This window comes from Empidonax traillii, unplaced genomic scaffold (genome assembly GCF_003031625.1).
Source record: "Empidonax traillii isolate 1590-97213 ecotype Southwest subspecies unplaced genomic scaffold, ASM303162v1 scaffold25:size3598162, whole genome shotgun sequence".
Lineage (NCBI taxonomy): Eukaryota > Metazoa > Chordata > Aves > Passeriformes > Tyrannidae > Empidonax > Empidonax traillii.
The window spans coordinates 608078-635183 of NW_020955218.1; the positions used below are offsets into that span (position 1 = coordinate 608078).

At 41.4% G+C, this 27106-nt stretch overlaps 1 protein-coding gene across 7 annotated transcripts in view; it reads left to right on the forward strand.

Annotated features, from left to right (window-relative positions):
• Positions 1-27106, forward strand: part of SOX5 (SRY-box 5) — a 640352-nt gene that overhangs the window by 325826 nt on the left and 287420 nt on the right. For 3 of the 7 annotated variants that reach the window (XM_027905234.1, XM_027905242.1, XM_027905281.1), the window contains exon 1: positions 23516-23697. The exons of 2 other annotated variants lie outside the window; for them this stretch is intronic. In XM_027905234.1, coding sequence (XP_027761035.1) covers positions 23660-23697 — 38 coding nt within the window. In that variant the 5' untranslated portion in view covers positions 23516-23659. Of the gene's footprint in view, positions 1-23515; positions 23698-27106 lie in introns of those variants that run through there. 2 more of the 7 variants (XM_027905252.1, XM_027905260.1) reach the window with 2 other exon arrangements.

The window sequence follows — 27106 nt, forward strand, 5'->3', positions numbered from 1 at the left end:
TGGCTGGGAGCCTGAGACATGTCTAGTGCATGTCTTCTCTTTGTCTCCATAGACCTTAGGGAAGGGTACTGCTTCTCCATATGCTCTCTGTGGAGGCAAAGGCGCAATCCCTGCTACTGTAGCTGGTACCAGTGTGTGCACTACCCTTCAGATGCTGTTAAAATAACCACTCAAAGTGAGTGAAAGCCCATGGGAACTGTATGTTGTTTTTTAGACCCCAGGGCTTTTGTTCTGTTTCCTGCTTTTTCTGGACCCCATGGAAGCTCTGCTTCTTGAGGAGATCTGTTCCCAGACTTCCCCCTTCCAGGAGCTCATAAAATAAGGGAGGGAAGACACAAGGAGAGGCAGAATCACTGTGATACTGGAAATTACTTTCCATTGCCTTTCCATTTCTCTCTCTGCACATGTGTGATAACACGTGCAATGTGTAACCTGCAGCCAGAGCTTAATTCTTGGTATTTTGACAAATATAAGTTTAGTCTGGATTCCTGCTTTGAGCTAAAATACATAAATGAGCAGCAATGTGACTAGGAAAAGTAAAAAATACTGTTTCAGTTTACATACTCCTGGAGAAATGATGTACAGTTGCATTAATTGGAACATCAAGTGCTGATTATGATTATCAGGGGAACCTGTCTCTCAACCAGGGCTGTACTGCAACTTGTTCTTTTCCTGAAGGATCAGTCTATTACTGATAATCACCATTTTGCCATGTAGTATTTAAAGTTGCATGTATCTTGCAAAACTGTATTTTCACGTAATTTTTAAATGCTTCAAAATTCTATACATTCCTAAAATTGAATTCATCAAATTACACAAGAAAAAATCCATCACAGTCTATCTGACTGGGCAGATAATAACCTAAAGGATGATCTCTTTATCACAGTGCTCTCTTTTTGACCTGAAGTGGGAAGAGCTGGTGCTTTTGTTATTGTGACTTGAAAGAGAACAATTCCGTGCACTTATACAAATTATTAGGGAAGCAGATGAAGGGATCCTGAATACACATCCAGGAATATACATGCCAGCCTTTCAAAACCAAAGATGTTGAACTTTAATCCATCTATTGACTACAACTCTAAGGTTTGGAGAAGGTGCCTGCCACATGTCAAACTGTTCACAGATGTGTGCCATCAGTGATTCCCCAATCCTACATAAAATTCAACTTTGTTTGTAAAGTAAGCAGGAATATTCACTGGTGACTGTATTTGCCAGTTGGTTTCAAAGTAAACCTTTAGAATTCATTATATTAGACTAAATGCCCAATCCTTGAAGAGATTTAAGATTGTGTCCATCTTTGAGGCCCCCAGAATAAGAAGGATGTGGACCTGTTGAAGTGAATCCAGAGGAGCAGCATGAAGATGATCTGAGGGCTGGAGCACCTCCCCGATCAAAACAGGCTGAGAGAACTGGGGTTGTTCAGCCTGAAGAAGAGAAGGCTCCAGGGAGACCTTATAGCACCTTCCAGTTACTGAAAGGGGCTACAAGAGAGCTGGAGAGGAACTTTTTACAAGGGCATGGAATGATAGGGCAAGGGGAATGGGTTTAAACTGGCAGAGGTTAGGTTCAGATTAAATATTAGGGAGAATTCCTTTCCTGTGAGATGGTGGTAAGACACTGGAACTGGCTGCCCAGAGGACTTGTGGATGCCCCATCTCTGAGGTGTTCAAGGCCTGCTTGGACAGAGTTCTGAGCAACCTGGTCCAGTGAATGGTGTCCCTGCCCATGGCAGGGGGGTTGGAACAAGATGATCTCCAAGATCCCTTCCAACCCAAACCACTCAGTGATTTAAATTCCTAAATTCCATTGATTTTAGTGGAAGTTAACACCTAACACATTATGTGGATGGGTTTCTCTAGTACAGGTTTCATTTGAAATGAGAGGTTGTTCTCTGCCCTGGGAAAAATGAAAAATAAATACCATTGAGAAAACTCAAAGGATATGCTCCTGTAAGAGCATCATCCATTCCCACTGAAATAAGGATGTTTTGTATCCCGCAGCCTTGAGTCAAAAATGCTTCATGGATATTCAGGAGTGGGATTTGGCTCAGCCACTAATGCAATACAGAAGTAAAGGCATGATTGAACTGAATGGAAAGGCCACTGAACTGAAGAAAAGGCACAATGAACTGAAGGGAAACACCATATCAATTTGAAGTAACAGGAACAATTTAAAACCTACAGCTTTCTAGATTTTTCCCAGCAGTGTTCTCTCCTGATACTACCTGCACTCACGCTGGTGAATTGGTAAGAACACATCCCAGAGTAATCCATTTGCAAGCATCTTTTCTAAATTGAAAAAAAGAGCAGTTAATACATATGCAGAAAGGAAAATATTCTTATCTCATTAACAGACTTTCTTTAAGCTTACTAAGATTAGAATACTTAGTTATTTCAAATTGGTAAAACATGCATTCATTATAAACATGATTATAATGATAACTTTGTAGATAATAATCAATTATTTAAATATGAATTATTTCCCTACATTATAGTCATGTTTTCAGCTATAATCACCTTGGGTGCTCAATTCCTCCCTCCTTTACAGCACCTCTGGCTGTGTGTGGAGCATTAACCATTTGCTTCCAGACACAAACTGGGGGAGCACCAAATCCACAAAAAAAACTTCCTGTGTTGTCCTGGCTAACAACTTAAATATGTGCCTCCTTTAGACTGCCCTAAGTGGGAAAAAATTCCATGCAAGTGGCCATCTTAACCCTTAATTTTTTCCCCTTTCATTTTTATAAAAAGGTGATGAAAGTGCACCAGGAGCAATGCTCATGGGCTTAATAAATCAAAAACTGATGCCCTGGCTGTTTGGAAGTAGATGCAATCATCCATTTTTAATAAGAATTCTGAGAAGATTAGCACCCTGCAACAAGAGCTTCATTTACAGTGTTGCAAGGCTTAGCAGCACAGTAAACCCTCCTGGCTTGCGTGTGCTCCGTAACTCTAGATGACAGTTTAACCAAGTTCTCCGCTTCTCCTCGTGGCGTGGAGAAAATCCACCTTGAAATATTAGCTCTCTTGAGCATGTGTAACACGCTAAACATTTGTAAGATAGACTATTCACAACATTTATGTGCAGCGAGTGGAATTTAATCTCTTTTATTCCTTGCTCCCAAGTCTTGTCAGTTGTTTCCCCCATTCTTTAGTAGTCTCTTTAATATGGTTTGCACATATTTAATATATTCCCTCCGAGGTTCTCAGCATACTTTCAAGAGCTACTTTTGCCTTACTATGACTCTGCAGTGTATCCAGAATGTAGCAGCACTATAATATACTTTTTTTATAGATACATAAAATGAAACATTGAGAAGTTAAATGATTTGCTGGTGGTTATGTTCAAAGACAGAAAGGAAGGAATTCATAAAACTTGACTATCAACATCCTGTTTCAACCTCCACACGCAGTGGTGCAATCCATCTCACCAAGCTTCAGATGCTTTCAAAGCAGATGCTGTGCCGAAATGAGCTACCTGTTCTTTCTTTCTGGTCAAAGCAGAGATGTGGATGCTTCTGAGATACAGCTCCCCAGATCCTTTAGTTGTTATTTAGAATGGGCCAAATTATATCTGTCCTGTGAGACCCCCCTGTTCTCTGCTAACTACAAATGGAGTCGAGATCGGGTACTGACAGCTACGCTGAAGATGTGTAATGTTAGGTGAGACAAATCCCATCTGAGCTTTCTTTCCCATAAATTTTAATTCTGAGTGCTAAGTGGCTCTTTATCAAGGTTTCAAGAAGAATACTTTGGCAATAAGATTAATTAAATACTTGAAGGGAAAACTTGGCTGCTACCAGATTTAACCCAGGAAGAAAGGGTTTATTGTCACAGAGCACTGAGCTGTGTATGGGAAGAGGAGGAAGTTTTGAGCAAATTTTTTAGCATGATGGGTCAGTGCCTAAGTTATTTAGGCACCAGGAGGCTGAACTGGAATTTTAAAATGTGCTTAAGTGCTACTTCTATAAGCAGTTTTAATGCTACAGCGTGATCTTCTAGTTACATTTTAAGGCATTTTTTAGAACCTGGCCCCAGGTACTTAAGAAAAAAAAAATCTATAGATATCATAAGGGAGGTTGAGCAAGAGAAATTCATATTTCAGAGGGGGAATAAAATATACTAGAGAAACTATACTGCATCTGGGCATGGTGATTTATATGCTTGTAGGGATTAATAACTTCTTTACTTCATAACTGCTTCATAGCACAGCTGTGTCTCTCAGTCTCAGCTGTCTCTCTCAGCTTTCAAAGGAGCAGTGACAGCCCTGGATGGAAGTCCATTACTGCAGAAGGTGAAATGGTACAGTCGAACCATTCCTAAGCAATAAACCCCAAAACAATGGTAGTCTGCAAAGCTTGACAACAAGGTATATGAAGTTGTTGGAACTGTGGCTGGACTGATAGTTTGTCTTAATATCTAAAATAGCTTGATAGGTCTCAGTGAGACCACTGCAGAATAATCTTGAGCAAATGTATTTCATTGCTTCCATCCCGCCGCAGTCTAACTGCTGCCTCTTGTTTCATAACTTGCAAAATGCCTGGGGCAGGAACTATGATTTTCTCTGTGTTTATGTAGCAACTACCATCCACTGGTGGCTGAGGTTCCTAGGCACTACCGTTATAATAGTTCTGTTCTGATAATTGCATAGGAATAGAGGCAGACACTTGAAATTTCATATATTCCTAGATGGCTTACTGAATTACAGGAATATAGAGGCAAAGAAAAGAGGGGGGAAGAAAGCAAGGATGCGAAGAGTGTTTTTTGTATAATGTGTAATTTTTTGAACAATATCAATCCCTAAAAATATGCATTCATGTTTAGAAAGTTTAGGGCTTCTGCAGAGTAGGGAAAGATCCTATGCTGATGTCTGAAAATGTTTCTAATGGAATTTGGCTTGCTTCAACAGAACACAATGATAGGTGTGTTTTATGCTGGGCTGGGAAAAGAAGGTAAGAATTTCATTATGAATATCTTTGTAAATAGACCATTAATCATCATGATGGATATAAAGTTGAAAACATGGCATAGCTGGCAAGCGCATTCCTTAAGTGAATCTAACCTGAACTTAATAAAGAAATGCCAAACTAACTGCAGAACACTATTCTGCCAAGATTCAGGCTCCAGTCAATCATCCTGCCAGGTGACAGTGTGTTTAATGCTAGGACAATATATCACTAACAATCTCAGCTGCTACCAGCTCAGCAGAATTAGACTATTTACTGAACAAAAGCCAGTGAAGTACTGCCAGTGGCACAGAAGTTGGAGCTGCTGCTATTCTTAGAGGAAGATTGGGAACCAGAGCCCACACGGAAAAGGAAGTAGGAAGATGGGAAGTAGACAGCCTTGCTCCTAAAGGTTCCATACTTGTATCCCTTCCATGTGGCTGATGACAGTGCAGCTGGTAATACACACAATTGGTATGCCTTCAAAACATGACAGCTCCTCACTAAAAATCTGGAAGAGGTGGGATGACTTGTCCCCTTTTACAGTGTTTGAATGAAAAAGCAGAGATGGTAGTTTTTATGTCTCAGTTAAGCTCAGATAACTGTCTTGCCAAAAAAATCAGAAAATTACTGTTTGTTTTCTCAAGTGTTTTTAATTTTAAAATGTGCAGTTGCTTGCTATTATCTGTTCTACCCTAACCACTGTGTTGCATTTATGTGTATTTATTCTCTAACTAGTTTGAAAATGTTTGTTGACTTGTGAAAGTGAAAGAGGTTTGTGAATTTGAAGCAAGTGCAAGAGTACATTATTTTAAGTCAATTTTTTCTCTTGAGTGTGTTCGAGCCCTGGAATTGCCCATGTGCTTCTGGACATAAACTTAGAGTTACAAATAAACTTGCATGACTTAGAAAGTTAGTATTATTTCCCATGACTTTGCAAACTTCAGGAAGCATTAAATGCTATTTTCCTTTGGTCCTTTGCCTCTGTGCTAGAATCGATGCCCAAGCTGGGAATGGCTTTGAATTCTGGACAAATTTTTAGGGTGGAAGCAAGGAGCTGGCCAATCATGGTATCAGTAGGTCAGATTACAGAATGGCACATGGGAAGGCCGGTGCAGGAGGTATCTCTAAGAGGCACCAGCTCCTATCGAGATCCTAATTCCCCAGGAGCCCAGAGCCCCTGCCTCACACAGAGGCAAGATACTGCCAATCAGCTGATTGGCAGCATGTTGCCTCTTTGAGAGGCAGCGTCTGTTGGCTCCTGCAAAGTTCCTGCCAGCATTCTTAAACTCTAATTTGGGAAAGAAAATTACAATCTGGCACATCACCGTTGGAAGGTTGCCGACCCCTGCTCCACACTGTACGAGCGGCAGCTTCAGGGAACAGTGGTATGAAACTTCCTTTGTTTCGTGCGTCAGGAGCCGGCGCCCGAGTGTGGCTCCTCCACGAGGCTGCACAGCCCCCACTGAAGGCAGCAAAGGCAATGGAGTTGTCCACGTGTTGACAGTGAACAAATTGCCTATTCCTTTTGTTGCTGGATGAGCCACTAGGTAACCAGATTGATTTTATGATCCCTTACTGAGTGTTCAGGACTGGTGCTTGAAAAAGACATCTTTTATCTGTCAGCCAGTAAATCTCACATTGAGTTGCAAACATACTGGAGAGCTAGAATTCAGCAAGACCGTTTTTATGAATAGAAACATTTTCAGAATAGACACTCTCCTGAACACACAGTTGTTTTACAGGAATTAAAGAAGTCCTTATGGTGGATGGATAAGCCAACTCCGGATAAAATAAGAACCAGACTATACTTTGATCTTCTGTTTGAACAGAACCATTTAGAAGAACTGAAAAAGTTCTGAGTTTTGTTGGTCTTTTTGCCTTCTTCCTTGCTTTTCTCTTTTCAGGCTTAATTGGGAGCGAATGGTATACAATATGAGATAAGAGGCTTGTTCGCAGTATCATTGACATGAAGTATATCAGATTTGCTATAAATGGTTTTTCTGGTTTATCAGCATTACTCAAGATCTTGGATATTGACATGCATATAAAGCAGAATCCTCTGTTGACCAGAATCCAAATACCACACCAAACAACATATCAGCTACAATGGCCACCGCTGCTAACCTCATCTTTTCACAACAGCCATAAATCCAAAAGAACACAAACAAAGTATGAGAAAACACTGAATTTTTCTCAAATGAATGTTCACGACACTTCCAGGTCATCCAGTAAGTAGTATTCCATCCCTTGTACCATCTCTGCCTTTTCAGTAACCGATGATTGATGAGAGGATTCCAGAGGAAGCTGCAGAATGTAGCCCCACTGTGATCCTCCTCTAGTCTGAACTTTTGTCTTGGTTTCTACAAATCCTTGCTATGTATTAGAGAAGTTAATAATACACAATGACTCAAAGAAAATAGGCTCTCAATGAGAGAAATTGTGGCTGTTGAACAAGAGTTTCAGAAAAGGAAAATTCCAGATCCATTGGTAGTTCTTTTAGCAATTCTGTGCACTTACATGGAGTACTCTGTATTTTGAAAGCACTGTAAAAAATAACTAGTAGATTGTCTCGGAAGCCCTAAAAAATAACTACTGGCTTTTTTTCTTTTTTTTTTTAGGATGGAGTTGCTTAGTGCTAGGGTTGACAAGACCTTAAAGACTTGAAAGAAGCTGGACCAACACTGGCATTATAAATTGGGGAATTCCTACCCTTAGAATTCTTACCCTTGTTAGAACTATTAGGCAGCTCGTCTCTACCTCAGTGATGTTTTCTATATCTAGAGATTACATGATATGTATATTTTGGTGGTGCATGTTGAAATCAAAAAAAGGGTTAACTGTATAGTCAAAACTGTTCAGAAATTACTAAGTAAGTGTCTTTAGAGTGTTTGTTTGAGAGGGTACCCTGATGATACAATAGTACTCAGCTCATACCATAGTGCTGCTATCTTATGTTGTCTTGGCTGAGTGCGTTGTTTAACTCTACTGAAAGAACTGGGTGATGAGCTCTGCATATATCCTGGTGTGGTTTGACAGTAATAGTTCACAAAAATTAACTCTTCCCACTCCTTGAGCATTTCAGTGGCTTTGAGCAGATATTAAAGGTGTAGCAAATGTGTATTTTTCAGAATCAAAGGTACTAATTCCAAGAGATTTCTAAATACTGGGATCAAACTATGGACTTTATGTGTATTTCCAGCCAGTTTCCTGTCAGGGAGTTCTGTTCCAACCACATCCATTTTCTTTACACAGGGAATATCTTGTTCCCTTTAATTGGAGCTGCACTTAGTCTCAGATCTGCAAGTGTTTAAAGTGAACAGTGACAGAGCCTAAGTGCCTGAATGAAATCTTGTGATCCCAAGAACCTCTTCTTAGCTTCTGTCTACACTGATTGTGCTGAAACTTCCCAATTGCATGAGATCCTTAACTTAAAATAAAGTGCACTCAGAAGTGCTGCTGTCTCCGTAGAAATGAACAGCGTAGCACTTATCTTCCTCAGAGATCTTCCCGGATCCACAGATGAAGTGCTGCTCTGTGGGGTTAGTCTCTCCTCTTGTTGGGGGTGGGGGGGGTCAGATGTTTGTTTCCCACTTTTGAGCAGAGTGGCCCAACCACCAGAATGTCAGGGAGTCTGGGACTGGCTGAGATCTGTAATGTTTTTAATGAAATTGTTCAAACTGACCAAGAAAGAATAAAAGAGTAATTTGGCTGCAGAAAGATATTTCTCTCCTAGCTTCATGAATTAGGTAATGAAACAGTTTTAATACTTCATCCATGGTCATTTTCCTGTAAAATGAAGAAAGAGGCTATGGAAGAGCAGCTTCTAGAGGGACTTACTGCATTTGACTGGTTGGTATCTGCAGCTTTAGTACCTTGCAGCTGAAACAAGTTTTTGGGAACAGCAGGGTGAGTTTGTAGCCTTCAGGCACAGGAGGGCTGGCCCAGTTTCACCATTCCTGGGTGTTATCAGTCATTCCTAATTGTTGAACTGTTGGGTGTGTGGGGCACAGAGAGCTGTAGGCACTGCCCTCCCTTCTTCCTCCTCCAGCAGCACTCAGAGGATTGAGGTGGTCCCTTCTCTCCTCCTGAAAGCAATGGCCTGATGGGGTCCAAAGGGAGGAGACAGAGTTGAATTGTGGAGTCCAAGGCAAGGAGCAGTCTCTCAGCAGCAGTGAATTCAAACACCAGTGGGGAATAGTATTTAAATACTGTCCCCACCATATAATTTATTGACTGCCACAGATCAGGCTGTCTAAACCACCTAATAATGCAGAATATAGACAACTTATGTGTGCAACTGGGAACAGTGTGTTCATGGATGAGTGGCATGTTCTCACTTGACTCTGTAAGGAAGATGCCTGTGATGTTGATTTTTATTTGGTTTGGGTATTGGAGGCTGTTGGGTAGGTTTTGTTATGGGTGGGTGATGAAGTAGGGCTTATCAGGGTGCCAATGGGCTGATTGCTCCCAGGGGCCTGGGAAATATGGGGGCTCCCCCCACACTGGCTGGGCAGGAGCAGGGCAGCTCCAGCTCCAGGCATGGGGCACATCCATGGGGCCAGGCTAAGGCTAGTCCCAGGGTGGACCAGGTTTGGCAGGGCTGCAGGGAGATGAAGACTGGCCCTGCTGTGGCATCACTGGGACAAGGGCTGACGACCTCAGGAGCTGAAATGGGGTCCTGAGCCATCGGTGGGGTGGGGGGAGTCCTGGGGATGGGCTCCAGGCCCTGGCACCTGTCACCAGGCAGTGAGTTAGGCCTGCTGTGTAGCAGCTCCACCAGATGAAAATGGTTCATTTCTTCCTGCTTTACATTTTCTGAATAGTCTAACGATAGGTTTGCTTTCACATCCTCTGAGATTAGTCTTTATTTCAGACAATGCTTTCAACACTAAAAGGGTCATAAAAATAGACAGTTCCTGAGAGCTTAGAAAGAAAAACTGCTAGTCTCTCATCCTTCTCCCTCCCCCAAATTATTTGATAATGGAATGGGAAGCTTTCCCATAATCTTTTGCTTGATTTTTGCTAATATGAACCTGTCAAAGATCGTGGCATTTCCTTAGTGTGTGATGTGGAGCCAGCTGGAACCAAATAATCCACCCACGTTTTCCATCATCTTTGTATCCTGATAGGAGCTTCTGCTTAGCAGAAATGAGAAAATACCTGTTATTTCTTCCTTGCTGTCATGGTGGCCATACTGAGGCTGTTTCCTACTTGGCTGAAGTCTAAATAGATCTGAATAAATGTGACCAGATGAAAAATAAAGGGTTTTCTGCCTGGAACCCAGGCCTTACTTATATGGCAATTCAAGAGAAAAGTAATGTAAGAGATTACACTTTCCTTTTTACTCACTGCCCCAAATAAATATTTTCAAGGATGTAGGAGCATTCCTCCTTTGGCTTGAAGATGCAGAGATTTGAGTCTGCAAAAACACATTCCTTCATCCCTAACCTTACTCCTACAGAAAGGAGAAATACCACTCTTTTGTAAGCATGTGGACCTGCTTACCAGAGAACGAGTAACGTCTATTATAATTTGAATTGTATTCTTCCTAACAGAAGCACCTACAAGGGTGGACAGCCAATGCAAAATACAGCCCCTCAGCCCATTGGTTTCAAAGCCTGATGGCTCTGCAGCTGGAGGAAAGAATCTCTTCCATTTCACTTTCCCATTTCCAGGCTCTCTTTTGGTCTGTATTGCATCTATTTTAAGCATTAATGTTTTGCATGTAATATCTCTCAAAGTCTAATCCATTGCTATGGACCCACCTAGTGACGACTTTATAGATACTTTATATTTATAAAGGCACTTTGCACTTACCTTTTTGTGATTTTTGCTCGGTTTGGAGGGGTTTTTTTGGATGTTTGAAATGGATCACAATACCCAAAATGAATACTTTCTGTGAATGCTCCCTTCATTCATCTCTGTTTATTTAAACACTGAGAAAGCAATGACACTTAAGTGGCTATTTTATGTGGATAAAAGCATAAGCACAAGGAGAATGGTGACACTGTTCAGTGGCTAACCACTAATATTATAGGTGTATTTTACATCACCAGAAGTAAGAATTGTCTGTAAGCTGAGTGTGAAAAAAACTTTTATTCACTGGTGTGGGAATGGAAATGGATCAGTATCGGCTTCCAGTTTAAAATGATGCCAAGAGGGATCCTGGTTTGTATTGTAACTGACTCAGTGAATGTTCTAAGTCTGAAAACTTCTTTAGACTGTAAAGAATTAGACAATGTGCGTGGCTTTCAGTAATAATCTACCACCTTGTGGCTTTATGCTGTGATCTGTTGAGATTTCTGGAGAGCCAGGAACAGCTCAGCAACATCTGACACATTAGCAACCATCGGTAAACATCTGAAAATCCTAGAAAGGTGCTCCTGGTTTATGCAAGGAGTGAATGTAGTCAGGCTAATGCCACAAAGATTCACAGAATTTCCCGTCCCCATGATGTGGGATCCAGTTAAGCATAGGAAATGGAGTCTGTTGCCTTTGTACTGCCCATGTAGATGGGGGTGAGCCTTCTTTCTGTTATTCCTGGTGTTCATCAACCTGCAAATCTGAATAGTCCAACAGATTTGCTCACTGCAGTCCCCCACAGGTAGTAAACTCACTGTGTTATTTTAATAACTGAATATTCACATCTGAGCATCCATTGTAATACACAGATATTGTGTGTAACAACCATTAAAAACACAATACTAAGAATTTTTCATTGAATATCCTTTATTTTAGGAGTAGGCTACAGGTCCTGCATGGATATCTGAGAGGGGGGCAGAGAGATTGTGTATACTTACCAATAACAAAAGCAGTGCTTGCAGCTAAAATTTTAGTACAATGAGACATTTTGTAAAAAACAGGTCTTTTTTAAATTAAAAAAAAAATAACCTGTAAGGTTTTGGTTAATGTTGAAACTTTTCCATCTGGTTTCACATTCTTTCTATCCCTCCATGAAAATAGTGCAAGCCATGCACAGTAGCCACACAAAACTCTGCAGTCAAATTTGTAAATGTAAGTCATTGGATCATTTCTAAAAACCCACAGTATTTCTCCTTATATGGTCTATTCCAACCACGTCCAGAGACTATCAAAACTCTCACATGGTGCAAAATCTGCATCTCTTAAAATCTCTGATCCAAATCCCAGCTGCAAGACCCCAGAGTTCCCTCAGTTCTGGAGAGCTGATGCCATTTCACACGGCCTTGACAACAACAGGCATCCTTGGTAAATCAATGCATGGTTAAACCTTTAGAGGCATCCTTGGTAAATCAATGCATGGTTAAAGTTTATTAACCCCTGAGGGCTTACCAAGTTTGGAGTATGGACTTGGCTCCAAGTGGAAGACTTGATTTGCACAGCCCAGTGTACAGTGTTAGGAAAGGAAGTGTGGTGTTCGAATAGGTGTGGCTTAAAACTGGAGGATGTCATGATTTTTGCTAGCTAGAAATGCAAGAGAACCCCATCCAAAACAAGCATAATATCTTGGGGATGGGTTGGTCTGTTGAAATTACATGGAGTAAATTCAGGTGTTTTCCAAAAGGCCTCCCACATCAAGTTTGCAATTAATTTTTCCCTCAATATTGTAATATAGAGTAGTAGTTAAGGATTGTTTCCTTGGTATTGTAACACAGAATAATAGGTAAAAAGGATAACAGGTTTGCTGAGAAATGAAGTTATTTCCTCATATTCTATCACATAAGACTTGAGAGAAATCTAACCTCTAGCCATTCTTTTGCAATATTAAGGATTAGCTACTGTCAAAGAAAAAAGTGAAGGAAAAGCAGGTGCTAAACTCATCAAATGAAGAGCAATAGAGTAGCAGGTAAAGTTAGACATATCAAAATGTGCTACTGGAAATTGATGATGAGCTCAAATAGGGCTGCTAACTTAATATGTAGTCTTTTCTTTTAATATTGGCTTCTAACCTGTAAGGTTGAAGAAAGCAATTTTTTCTGCTTCTCTTTAATTGAACAGTAGAATTGATGCTGAGAATTAGTCTAATGACTTTTCTTACCTTACTTGATAAATTGGCTGAAATCGTAATAAAAAATAAAATTAGGAGGCGTATAGATGAGCATTGTGATACTATAGCTATCCATCAGCATAGCTTTTGTAAAGAAAAACGATGTATAAAGGTAATTCCTTGAGCCTGTCAACAAATAATAAAATAAAATAATTAGATTTTCTTTTTTTCCTCTAAAGAAAGTTTTTGAAAAAGACCTTTACAAGTGTCTGTTAGAAAACTAGTTGTGGGACAGAAGACAAAACTCCAAGTGTATTATCAGTGTTTGGTGTACAAAACTGCAATGGGGTATGCAAAGTCTGAGTGTTTAGGTGGTGTTTCACTTACATGTGTTAATGAATTGAAAATAACCATGAACAGTGGTATTTAAACATTTGTGTCTGAGGCAGAATCACTCAAGTCAGGGCTGGAGAAGACAGCAGAGGACTCTATGCAGGAGGGATGGGCAGGTTGGCTACACAAGTGTGTTGCTGACAAAGGCAGAGTGTTGCACTTCAGGCAGAAAAATGGATGTGATGATGCTCAGTGCTGTGTTCCAGTGTTGACTCTGACCAGTTGGGAGCAGAAAGGAAGATGGCTTAATCAGAGTAGGTGGAATGATCCAAAGACAAGAAAGTGGAATAAGAAATAATGCAGAAAATACTAGAGTGACATATGTCAGTAGCAGGTCCTTTCCTGTAACACTGAGTTTGTGTCTGTATGAGTTAGGCTGCCTGAAGAATCTGTATAGCAGAAACAGAAGTTCAAAAAGAAGCAGTGCAAATTTTAATCTCTGACTGACTTCTAAATAAAGAAAGAGCTACAGACTATTTAGAGAAAAGATAAATTATGAACCTTGAAGTTTATGAAATAAAGGACGAGATTGATTACTTCTTTTTGCTTTTTCAGTTATTACAAGAACAAGTCAGTAAAATGAAAACATATTAAATAGAAAACAGTCTTTTGTTCAACTTGTAATTCTGTTTTAGTTCAGAAGTAATATATAACTATGTACTTTTATAAAGCAAAGTATATGGCAGAGGTAAAGCAGTCAGCAGGAGATGAGGGACAGGAATAAATTTACTCCCTGCTCCCCATTATAGAATGCTTGTCCAGTCTGAGCCCACCTGGATTTGAAACACCTAGGACATAATATAGTGGAGAACTGACTCCTGCTTTGAAGCTGGCTGTAGTTTGTGTCTCACTTAAGTTCTGTGGTGATTTTTCAAACTATCATAAGAAAATTTGCTTTTATTAAATGAGGTACATTTTTTTTGTGCAATGAAACACAAAGCTCTGTTAACATCATTTTTCAGTGGCCCTATGTGTCATGGCCCACAAATCATTATAAAAACTGTGATCTTTTTAAGAGATTGTAGGCACAAAGGTCTGCATGGTTGCTTTTGTGCCAAAGGCCTGTCCGAGCTGCATACAGCAGGTTTCAACTTTGACTACAGTATCAGGGCCCCTTTGAGAAATTTATGGAAAGTTGCTAAATCAATAAAAAGGACAAGGCCAGTTTAAAAAAAAAAAAAAAAAAAAAAAAAAAAAAAAAAAAAAAAAGGAAGAAGAAAAAAAGTACTTGTCTCTGTCTCCTTCTATTTTCCACCCAATTTGCACTTCTGGAGACACCTGCTGCCATTCTATTGCTAGCCCAGAATTCCTTAAGAAAACAAGTTTCACCTGTGACATTCTCACTTGTGAAATCCTTGCCCAGATTTTGAACCACATTGCTCTCAAGAAAGGGCAGTGGCTACATGCAAATACCAGGAGAAATGGTTGACAGGACTGATTGTGTGGGGTCAAATGCTAAAAAGGTATGTATGAATGTGATTTCATTTCCTGAAAAAGTGTCAAAGGACTGTCTCTGATGTCTGATGTGGTGACATTCACTGTTTCTGCGTTTTGATATTTTTCTCAGTATGCTTCAGGCTGTTAACATGCAGAAGTTGTCTCATTTATTTTATTTTATTTATTGGACGGGGGTCAGGCACTTTGTAAATTATGGACTGCATTCGCAGTGAATCAAAATATTTAGGTTGCTTGTGAGGTTCAGTCCTTGGCATTGTGTCACTAATTACTTTTACACAACTCTGAAAAAATGATAAAGGGAAAATGCATCAAAAGAAAGAGAAATTAAACTTTGTAAAACAAAACAAAAGCCACATTAGAAAGTGTTATTTAAAAGGAAAAGCGGGTGACCAAATGTGCAGTCTGGACTCAGTACAATGTTATATGGCAAGAGAAGAGACACTCAGCTCTGGACCTTCTCCAGGCAGACAAAAATTTATGACATAAGTCTTCTTTGATAAACATTCCTGAGAAACCTCTTTGTATTTTTATCTTAATGAATGCTTGTCTCAATCCAGTGCTCTTTTTTTTTATTTCTGTGTTTTTATTTTTTTTTGTAATATATATTTCCTTTCTGATTCTTTTATATTCTGAATATACCTCAGTGGCAACTCTTGAAGATCTGTCTTACAAGCTAATTGGTACTAGAAGGTAGTCAGCCCTGTACCTGGATTGCATTAGGGCTTTTGAAGAGTGTCCCCAGATATTCCGATTTTCCCATATTTATGCTTCAGAACACTGTAGCAGTATTTTCTCCGTTTTTGCCCATACAAGGTACAGAAGCATTCCCAGGAGCTTTCAGCATGCTACCACGGCAGTGTTTCTAGCCTCTAGCTGTCCCATGTAATGAGAGATGAGAAGCAAGAGTTAAGTCTCCATAGAAAGAGCAATAACAACAAGCCATTGGTCTGTTTTATACCACACTTATGTATTTATTTCTCTGTAATAGTGGCTGAATTGAAGTCTGTGTGTTGAATGTAGGAGTTCAGATTTTTGCTTTTACTCAGAAGTGGAAAATCACTTATAAAACTGCATCAGAGCACCGTTAAAATAAATTGAGGCTTACGTATGCTTTTGTAAGTTTATAAATGAAATGTAACTTTACCATACTCATTGATTGCTGTTTCAGGTGTAAGATAGCAATGTGTTTTATAACTCCTTCCCTTGCATTTAATGTCATTAGAATCACTGCTTAATTTACAGATTGATCTTCACAGTGACATATTTAACAACTTAAATATCAATAGAGTGCATTTAATAAACACTGATTTGTATTAGTCTTATCATAGACATAATGTAGGGACCCCGTGTATGGCCCAGTAGAAAGGGAATATATTTCCAGATTTGTTCTGAATTTAACATTTCAGTGTTTATATTTTTTGAAACTTGCTAGATAACAGCTACATGAATCCTTATGATTATACAGACAAAAATGGAATAAAATAGATAAGCAGTTTACAGAATGTAAGGATGTTACCTTTCTTTGTCTAATTGCAATTGCAGTCATAACTGTAAACTGGTTCACATAGAAGATTCTTCACTGCTCATCTAGTAAAAAAGTGAATAGCAAATGATAACATTATTTGGATGAAATTCTTATAATTCAACAAAGTTTATAAAATGGAGGGCAACTGTGAATTGAGCTGTCTGTGCTTGAGTCATGTACAACTCCAAAGAGTTCAATCTGGTTAGCTCAGGGTGGCTGTAGTTCTATGCCTAAAGTGTCAGAAACGATTGTAACAGCACCAAAAGAAAACCATTTCTAGTAAGAGAAGCAGACAGGAGATGTAGGTGTGGGTGGGGAGAGTTTTGATTGCAAACACCAGAGCAAACCTCATGACCACAAGAGGAAGGGTGGAATGCCTTCACAAACCCCATAGGACAAGGTGCTGTGGATTATTCCAAAACAACCTTGCACTTTTAATTGCATGTTGCTTGACAGTCAGTGGAAGCAAATCTGTTTGTTTTAAACTCAGCATCGGTGCACAGGTTAGTAAGAGCAGACTGTAGTGGGAAAAGCAGTTAGAGTAGAAATACAGAGACAAAATATGATGACTCCAACCCTGTTTGGTGGATGAGTTAAAAAAAGAAACACAATTGTTATGGTGGAAGTGATGAAAATGTGGTGGTGAAGGAAGACCCACTGGGTTAAGCAGGAAGATCTCAATTTCAGTGCACTGGGAATCATGCTCAACAATTATTACCTACTACAAATAGATCAAAGTCGTGGGTTTACGATACTTAGGCTCAGAAGCTTATGTTTTGCTATAAAACAGGTTGCTTGCTCTGAAGAAACTTGATTTCTACCAAGCACTCCTCCACACACGCACCAGGGAGAAAGGGAGTAATTTCCTTTTGATGGGAGTTGGTTATCTGTATGAAACGAGTTGGGTTCATCGTCGGGGGGTATTGTGGCAGGCATTTACATGTTCAGAACGGTCATTGGAAATGACACTGAAGAGGAACATCCCTGCTGGCATTGTCGTCAGGGAGGCTGAAGATCGGATGGGCACTGACAGTAAACAGAGCTGTCACTCAGAGAGGAATCATCCCGACTGGGATGGAGGCAGAGCAGGGATTCTGCGCATAAGGTGAGGCTGTGGGCTTCAGTCGGGACGGTATGTTCCGCGCAAGATAACTGCACTGAAAAAAGAACATTAAAAAAAAAAAAGGCTTGGAGCAACAGGTTCCTATTTTAGTAACATTTTATGTTGAGAACCTTAACGAGAAACTGTAAATTTGAAATCCAGTTAGCTCCTTAAATCATTTCGAGCACAATTCCTATCCATGGATATGCTCTCTATTTTTATGACTTTTTCTTTTTTAAACTGTCCTGCTTTTATTTAATTTTTTTTTTTGAGCTGCTTCTGTGCAGACCAAGAGTACTAAGACAAACAGTAAAGAGACTCAGGAGCTGACTGACAGTATGGATAAATAATAAAACAAGCTATACCCAAAATATAGGGGGGTGGAGGGGTGAGGGACCAATGCATGACCCAAAAATTGGAGATATGCCATCTTACTGATTTTTCTCATTTTTACAGATAAAAGTTGCTTGTCGCTAAAATAGCTATGTAATTTAATTTTATATGTATTTACATATGCCATTTTTAATTTCTAAAAAATTCCTACTTAAATTATAGTTTTCAACTATATTAATGTTGAGGTTCCTGTACCCTGACTGATGTGGAATGGACAGGGAAAAAGAGTGCCAACCTCCTTTTAAAAAAATGATTGGGGACTTTATTGTGATATTTAGGGAAATTTGAATTCAGATTTTAGATGAAGGTTCAGATTTCTTCTTAAGGGTAGCATCAGTTCTCTTTTAACAGGGAGGGTTGCAGATGGTAAGGCCCTGCTGAAAGTGCAAGTAAATAGCTGATAAATGAGGGCTTCCCACTTGCAAATGAGACGGTTTTACTTTTTCCTTGAAGAAATTCAGTAAATTGAAAAACTCTAAATAGCACAGAAATTTCAGTCCTCCAGACCGCCTTCTCCTTCTCAGATTTTGCTATACTATATTCAGCATTCAGTTTTGCCAACACTGAACATGCCTGATGTGGCATTTACATTCTTTAAAAAAAGCATAGATTAGTTATATTTCTAAGAGTTAACTTCTCCTCTTGACACATGTACTTAATTCCCATTAATGGAAATGGCAGCTAGGCATGCACACTGAAAGGAAAAATCTGTTCCTAAGCATATGATCCAAACTGCATTGTAGCTAAACATTTCCATGCTCTGAAGTAAGCACTCATTATTTGCAAGATATTCTTCATAGTAAAATGCATCAACCCCACTCCATTCTCCCTCCGCTCTCCTGTAACCTGTTCCAAAACACTCTTTCTTAGAAGTCTTATAGATTCATTCTTAATGCTGCAGTTGTTTTGAGTGTGTGCCTAAAAAAGAAAATCCATTTAAGATCTATGGAGTTTTGCATATTTTCTGTGAGAATTTTCCAGTAAATCGTTCTGTGGAACATCTTACATTTCCTTGGACTTTGTAGGCCTCTATTATTAAAACCTACAGTGGAAACAACAAAACCCGAAAAGCTCTTTTTTTTTATTTTTCCCAACACTTCCTTTACTTACTGTATTGCAGTATCTGCCAAAGGCACTAGGCTGAAGTGCTATCATTTGAGGATTAAAAAAGAAAAAAAAAATTAATCTTTCATTTAAGGTTTTCCTTCTGCCAGTGTGCTTGTATAAAGACCTGTGAATTCTGTCTGTGCAATATTCCAGAGTTATGGTATTTCTAACTTGAGCTGGGTGGATAATTGATTTTTTGCTTCACCTCTTGAACTGGAGAACCACAATAGCGAAAAAAAAAATCAGTTAAGCACAAAAATTCATATAGGAGTTTATGATTTGAGTTGTTTCCCCTCATCCAAATGAAAATCAGAGCTCTTCTGTTTAGTTCAACCCAAATTGCCCTCTTCTACCAGGACTTGTTTGTTTTGGGCACCCCTAAAAGGAAGGAAAGCAAAAGAAGTGCAGATTCACTGCTGAGGAAGCTTTCATTTTTCTCATCAGTGGAAGATATTATAACTTATATCTGAATTCTCAGTTTGGGAAGAGAAAACTGAGAAAATCGAATGTGAATGCTGGAGGTTGCAAGTGGGTTTTATAACTATGACCCACTCAGTAAAAAGAGGCATTTTTATTTAGTTGTTTATTACTCCTCAAAAGTTTCAGAACAAGATAAAATTTTATGTGTTAAAAACTGGACAGAGGTATGTTACATACATTTTCTTCTTTTTCAGTGGGTATTTATCCCAATTTCTCAGTCTTTCCACTTTCTAATATGTTAGCAGCCTTTGTGATATGTCCTGGTAATTTCTAAAAAGTAAGTCCAAAACTTCATATGATTTCTAGAAGCATTTCAGAGATTCCCTCAAACCATTTAAATTGCTTTTTTTATCTCTTGCAATTGTAGTTGAACTTACTATGAGAACATTATTTTATCAGAAAGTCTATACAATAGGCTGTTAATAATCTAGCAAGTACAGTATAAGGATACAATAATACAATATTAATAACAATAGCAACAGTACCTTTTTATTCTCCTTTTGAGACCCAACTCTGTTTCCCCCCACTCAGCTGGGAGAGTGAGCTCAGTAGTTGCAGAAAATGAAAAATGGGAAAATGTAACAGGGAAGAAGGTGTAGGTACCTGAGCACAAAATGTTTTGGGGTAAGAGGAATTGTAAAGCAGGGTATAGGAAAAGAAGGGTTCATGTCAGAAGCATTTCAGAGGAATGATCTCTACTTCCTTCCTTTCTTCCATTTCCTCTCTCCTTCTCAGCTCTCCCTCTTGCTCAGTTATCTAATTTTCTCTCCCAAACTTTTTTCTTCCCCCCCCCCCCTTTTATTATGGTTCTTTCTACTTCTTCCTAGTCTAGCCCATGTCCTCTCCTGTAATTCCTGATATTGATGCTGGTTTATAATCATATTAGCTGAGAGCCAACAACCCAGGAATGCCATTGTCCTAGGCATAATACCAGCTTGGGGGTGTATGTGAGCCTGGAAAAGCTCAGATGGAAAACTATATAGGAAGGGGTAAATGTATGTGAATGGACGAGGGAAGGACATGGTAGAAGCAGGGCAGTTGTGGAGTGGAGCTGAGTTGAAAAAAGGATATGAGAGCTGAGTGGAGCTAACATGTGGTCAAAAAAGGGTATTCCTGTTCTACCAAATCTGTTGAGTTGTGGTGTTTTGGTTTTTTTTTTTTCCAATAAAAGATGGTCTTAATTTTCCTTCATCTGGGGCTTCTGTGTAGCTTCACTGTCTTAACTTCTCCCAAGGCCAAGCGTGAGGAAACAGGGGAAGCAAAGCAAGAACTGGCAGAGAAGGAACAGCATTTATGGATGGGCAGTGGTGCATCAAGGGGAAAATGAAAGACCAAGAAAAGGGACCCTACAAATGTGAATACAGCAAAGAAGTATGTTTTAAACAAATAGTAGATGTAAAAAAATCATGTCTCGGTGGGAAAAAACAGCTCAAATACTAATATATATGTGTTTCAGCAGCATGAGGACTGTTGTAGACTGTGAGGCACGTGGGATCTTTGTTTCTCATCCTTTTGCTGGAGTTGGCTAACTGTGTCAACTTGGGCAAGCTACTAAGCCTGCCTGCATCTCAGTTTCCTTATTTGAGGCCAAATTCTCCTACTAAGTAGCCTCCTACTCCACACAGAGATTTGCTGATTTGAATGGAGCCCCTGTGGAGCGAGATACTTTTCAATACAAATAAAGTTTTGGAATCGGCCCTAATTATATTTATTACCTGCAGAGGAGTAATGTGAGACTTAACATGGTTTGAGACCCTCAGATGAAAGAGAAAGTATTTGGAATTGTTCTTTTTAATCATCTGCTGCCTTTTCAATGTCTACTTCATGGCTGTCCTAAAAGGGCTAGCTACTAAATAATAAGTGAAAAATCCTTGGACATATTAACTAGGTTTGTCAGGCTCCTGTGAATGGACCTCTGTGGAAAATATTATTTGCTAAGGGCTACTGAAGGAAGTTGGTTTACCCTGCCCCACAGTGAGGAGCCATTAGATCTCCCTCATGCCAGAAGTTGACAGATTGTATGCGACTCGGCTCGGAGCGCTGTGGTGGTGCAAGGCAGGCTGAAGGCAGCCTTTGCAGATCCTCTTTTATGAACTGCGACGACGGTGCCTTTGCAAACTTGGCTGCAGCGTTTTGCTCCGCGAATGGTCTAATGCTCTTCGGGGACGATGCGCATAAGTTGCGAGTGGGTTTGCTCCTCGTGATTAAAACAATCATCTCAGGCTTCCAGCTGATGATGCCTTTATGGCAACACTGGACTGAATGGCCCCTGCGTGAGCCTGCTGGTTTCTAACATATGCACTGAGAGGGAAAAGGAGCGAATTAAACAGTGTAGCTGTCGGATATTAAAAATAATAAGCTTTTCTGTTCGGCATTTTCTTTAAGCCAGTGGGCATGAAAATGTTGAACATCTTATGGCCACTCTGTGCGAATATGTGTAGATATTTCAAAAAGTAAACTTGCTGTCTCCGTGCCACTGTGAGGCAGGGATAAGAGGGGAGGAGAGGGGGCAGTGGACCTAATCAAACTGTTGTGGGGTCAAAACCTTGTGTTTTTTAAAGGCCCTTAATGTTGTCCAGCTGCAAATTAAAGGAGAGGGGGGGGAAAAAGAGGAGAGAAAGGAATTAGGGCAGGGGAACTGGAAAGAATGGAGAATAGATACGTGGGTGTGCGTGCACGTGTGTGCGAAAGAACAGGGAGACCAATTTTTTTCCTTTTTTTTTTTTTTTTTTTTTTTTTTTCCCTTTCCCCTCCCTCCCCTTGCTGCGAGTTCAGTGCCAGGCCGGACACGGGCCGCGCAGACTATTGAGGCATTGTGCGCTCCGCTTCCAGAGTAGCCCCCGGCTAATCCCCGCGGCGTTCTCCCGGCCGCTGCCCCCTCTCCCCGCCGGGGCGGGCTGGGGCGGTGCAGCCCTGCCCGCTGGAGCGGGGCGGGATGCGGTGTCCCCGGGGCGGGATGCAGGGGCTGCCGGCACCTCCGGCACCTCCGTCCCCGCGTGTCCGAGGCCCGTTACCTGATTGCCTCCCTCGCCTGCCAGATTTTTATCTAGATAATTGGAAGTGCGGCGGAGGCTTCGCTCCGCCAGCCAGCCGAGGGGCTCTGCAACCGCGCGTCGTCCACCTTGTTATCAGGGGCTGTCTGGGCAGGGGAAATGAGAGAGAGCCACGGCCGAGGGACTCCTATTGCTCGCCCAGAGTAGGGGAAAGAAAGGGGAGGGGTGTGTTTAAATAGAAAACGAGAAAAGCCCTAGCAGACGAACGGAAAGTTTATTTTTGTTGTTGTTTGTGCATGCGTGTGTGTGCGTTCGTGTGCGCGCCCGCTGTTTTGGCATGTGGCTACCTTTTCCCTTGCACACAACGGGACTGTTTGATGGAGTTTGGAGCTGAGGAAACTTTGGGTTTGTTGCCAGGACGGTTCGCAGCACTTTGTGGAAAGCAAGAGCTAACAGTGAGACCGACAGAGTGAGTGACAAGTTGTTTACAGGTTTCCTTGAAGGGGCCTCTGCTATATTTCAATCTGTCAAAGTTGCTTTTCTTCCCTCAGAACAATGCCTGATTGTTGTGTGGGGTGTGTTTTTTTTTTTCCCCTCCCCAAAGAGAGAGAAAGAGGGAGAGAGCGAGAGAGCGGGGAGGGAGGGGGGGGAAAGGAATGAAAATTCTTCGGAGCACAAATGCCTTTGGTAGCATTTTTATGTCTAATCTCTTCTCCCCTATTTCAACTCCGAGAGTTGATAACTGTTTCAATTTAATCAGTCTGCTCTTGTTTTATCTTCTTTCTCCACTGATCTTCCTCAGCGCAGGGGATTTGCTCCTGGTTTGCCGGTTTAGGTAGATTGTAGGGCTGTCTTTTTTTTTCTTCCCCTCCCTCCTTCCCCCCCCCCCCCCCCCCCCCCCCCCCCCCCCCCCCCCCCCCCTCCAATTTATCCCCCTCCACCGCTCCACGTTTTTTTAGGACATTGAAGGAGTTGACTTTTCCCGTTTGGCGGCGGCGGGCGAGCAGAATTAAAAGGAAAGGACAGGCCCCCGGAGGTCGCCCAGCGCGGCGGGGGGAGCTGCGCGATCATCCTGCTGCGAGCGCGCTGCCCCTTTAAGAGACTGGTCAAGGAGTCCTCGCTCAGAGCGAGCGAGCCGGGAGGGAGGGAGGGAGGGAGGGAGGGAGGGGAGGGAGGGAGAGAGCGAGCGAGAGAGAAAATCAATCGGTTTAGAAGGTTTGGACTCACTTGACAGGTTCAGTTGGAGGCGACCATAGGTGGCTGCTGTGACAAAGGGAAATTGTGCTTTTCCAGCATGCTAACTGACCCTGATTTACCTCAGGAGTTTGAAAGGTGAGTCGAGTTGTTGGGGTGGGGGGTGTGTATGTGTTGGGGGGGGGAGGTCTGTTCCCCTTTTATTTTTAATTTTTTTTTTGTTCTGTTTCGTGGTTTGTTCTTGCATTATTTTTATTTTTATATATTTTTTTTTAATTTCCCCGAGCACGCGTGTTCGCGCGCGTGTGTGCGCGGATGGGCAGCGGGGACTCGGACACGGGGACGGGCGCGCAACTCCGGCGCTCGGCGGCAGGAGGCCGGGGAGATGCTCCCCCCCCCCCGGTCCGTCCGTGTCCCCCCCTCCCTTCGTCCCCCCTCGCGGTACCTTGGCTATTCCAGCGGCGTGTCAGTGACGGGGGGACACGGGCGGGCGCCGCCGCGCTCCCGGCCCCGCCGCCCCGGCGGTGCGCCCGCGGCGCGCAGCTTTGTTCCGCGACCGCGGACACTGCCGTGCCCTCCTCCTGCCCACCCTCCCCTGCCCCGACTGGCCCGCCGAGGCACCTTCCTGGGCAGCGCCTTCCCGCTCCTGGCCGGAGACTCCCCGGGAAGCGATGAGAGGATGCCCGGTGGCGGCGAGGCGGGGGGTTCAACTTCCAACCTCAGGGCTCCCGTCAAACTTGGGAAGGCGCTCCGCCGAGCACATGACCTTTTGTTGATCTAGCAGGAGCGATTATTTTTAGGCAAGTTAACATCCCGGCCCTCCGTCAGGAGAACATCTTTCTGCCTGAGCAGAGAGGGGGGAAAAAAAGAAAAAGGAAGAAGTGAAACTCTTGCCTCCAAGTTTTGGTCGTCGCCTCTCTCGCTGAGTGTCAAGAGCGGGGTCTGGGTATGACGAGCGGGGCTTGGGTATGACGTAGATGTGCCCGTCTGCCCCTGCCCGAAGCAGGAGCCTTCCCTGCCTGGAATTAAGTTTTTGCTGTCACTGGCGACGGCTTGTGACCTCCTAGAGTTTAGTCCTTATTTCATATAATCTGGCACTCCTGAGAGGTTTTGAAGCGTTCTCTCAGGCGCTTGTACACACGTCCATTGATGGTCCCGCATCCCTTCCCTCCGGCTTCTTTTTTAAGGGTTATTAATAGCCCCTTGTGCGACTGAGGTAAACAATCCAAACTTTCATTTCTAAGCGGTAAATAAAAGAACGCCAGGATGTGCGTTACTGAGGTTTTTCTCATCTTTGTGAAAGCTACCTCCTGTATAAACATTTGGTTGTATCTGACTATGCAATACAAGCTAGGTGCTAGACCAGCTGGTTAAAAATATGCTAAGTCAAGCTGTTCATCGTTCAAACCTACTGAATTTGATAGTAAAGGCATAGAAAAGAAGGCAAGATAAAAACATTTTAAGTGGGCTGAGGAACACGCGTGCAGAGAAAGGACAGGAAAGAACGCTTGAATTAAAAGATCAGAGAAAATTGAAATTGGGAAACGCAGAAAAGAACTGTTTTAACACTTTCAATCCTTGTTCTGCAACTAGGACGCTTCCTTACTAGAAAGTGGAATTGTCTTGGTCGCTCTACTCCAAGGTCATCTTTAATACAGTTAATTTTCCAGACTTACTTGGAATACTCAAGTGTTTTTCTTTGGTTTGTTATCATTACAATAATAGAACAAAATTGGTTTTGTTTGTGTCCACTGTGTTAACTTAGTTCAACTACCTGAGGAAACTGTTACTGTTTGTGATGTCAGATTTGATCTAACATGATGATGGTGATGTTATTGTCTTGTTCATACAGTCGATAGATTGAAGTATTTCATATGCTTCACTAGGATTATACATAGAAATTTGTAAGCAAGTGATTTGGATTATTCTTTGAACTTTGTGATGAACACAATACTTGTAAACTCGGTGAAGCAGAATGAAGTCCTTTCATTTTCCTGTTAGTGGACTTTTTTTAAGCTCTCTGCATAATAAATATATGAATATTTATATGAATTTTATATATAAACAAATCAGTTGGGACAAAACATCTTCCTTAGAAATAGAATGAGCTTCCCTACTCTCTTTTTTTCCCCCTCTAGGCATACGTTTCATTTTCAGAGATCCCAGCTTTGCTCTTGTAAACATTCTAGTTAAATAATCAATACGCTGCTCTCCTTTTGCTATGCAGATAATAGCAAGCAGTAGAAAGGGGAAGCAATAAAAATGAACCTCGGGACATGCAATTTTTTAAAAAAATTTTTTTTTAAATAATTTTCCCTCTGCAGTTGAAATTGGGAATACAAGCCATTATCTTTGTTAATCATTACCATTTGTTTACATTGTGTGTGTTTGACTACAGTTACACACACATACACAGAGAAGACACTGTCCGTGTAGTACATGTGTGTTTGTCAGAAAAAAGCCACGAGGACACACTTTATCTCACGCAGAGATGCACAGACCCTCACACACAAGCGTGCTTGCAGAGTTCACGAGTGTGTATATGCACGATGCACAGATGATTGTTTTTTAGACGACTGTGGCAGGTTCTTTTCTCAGATTCTCAGTACGCACAGTTCTTGGAGCGCATATCTGCGGTTGCTTGGGGTCCAGCTTGTTGTATCTGCATGACCCACTTCGGTTTTATTATTACTATCCATCTCCCGCTATTCCTTTTTTAAACCTGAATAGCAGAGTACAAGGAGATACAGATTTGTCAGGCAAAGTTGTTTGCAGTTCAGATCTCAGGGCGCCTGTGTGTATCTCAGGAGGTTGTTCTTCTTTGCCGGTTGTCTTTCCCGTGATGTTCCAGTGTATCCCAGTAAACTGCAAACAGTTCAGAAACTTTCAGTCACCCCAGCTGAAGGCAGCTGAATCAAGGGGACTTCTCTTGTGTGTCTTGTGGCCGTTATTGGGGGACATTTATGATACACTTGAAAATGATCCTCAGTGTCAGATGAGTAAGCATTCATTAATTCATTCAGCATCACTGGTAAATTGTAGTAGGTTTTGTGAATTAACATGTATAATTAATTACCGTGCCAAAAATGTGAGAGTTTTTGTCCTTTCCTGAGAAGTTCCTTGCACGTCTTTCTTTCTGTTTGTGGCGGTTCAGCTGCTTGATTGAAAGGAGCATCAGAATGTGTACGCTGAGGGGGATGATGTTTGCAGAAACGTTGTAGGAAGAAATTACAACTGGAATCTGCTCCGTGTGTTACACAGGGAAAGGGTAACTTCAGAGATGTACACTGTGACGTACCTGTGGCACTCTGAATTGGCTCTAAAGGTCTCAGAATAACTCTTTTGTTGTTTGATTTTTCTCCCTTTTTTTTTTTTTTTTTTTTAAGTTGGGTCATTAAATATAACAAGTATGGCCACAATAGAAATAAAGTTTACTTCATTGAGGAAAAGGTAGAGACAACGCAGCCAGAACCATTGCGGACAGCTAGGAGATTTACAGAATGATAAAAACTCAGAAATGCCCAACATAAAGTTTTAATGTCTTAAT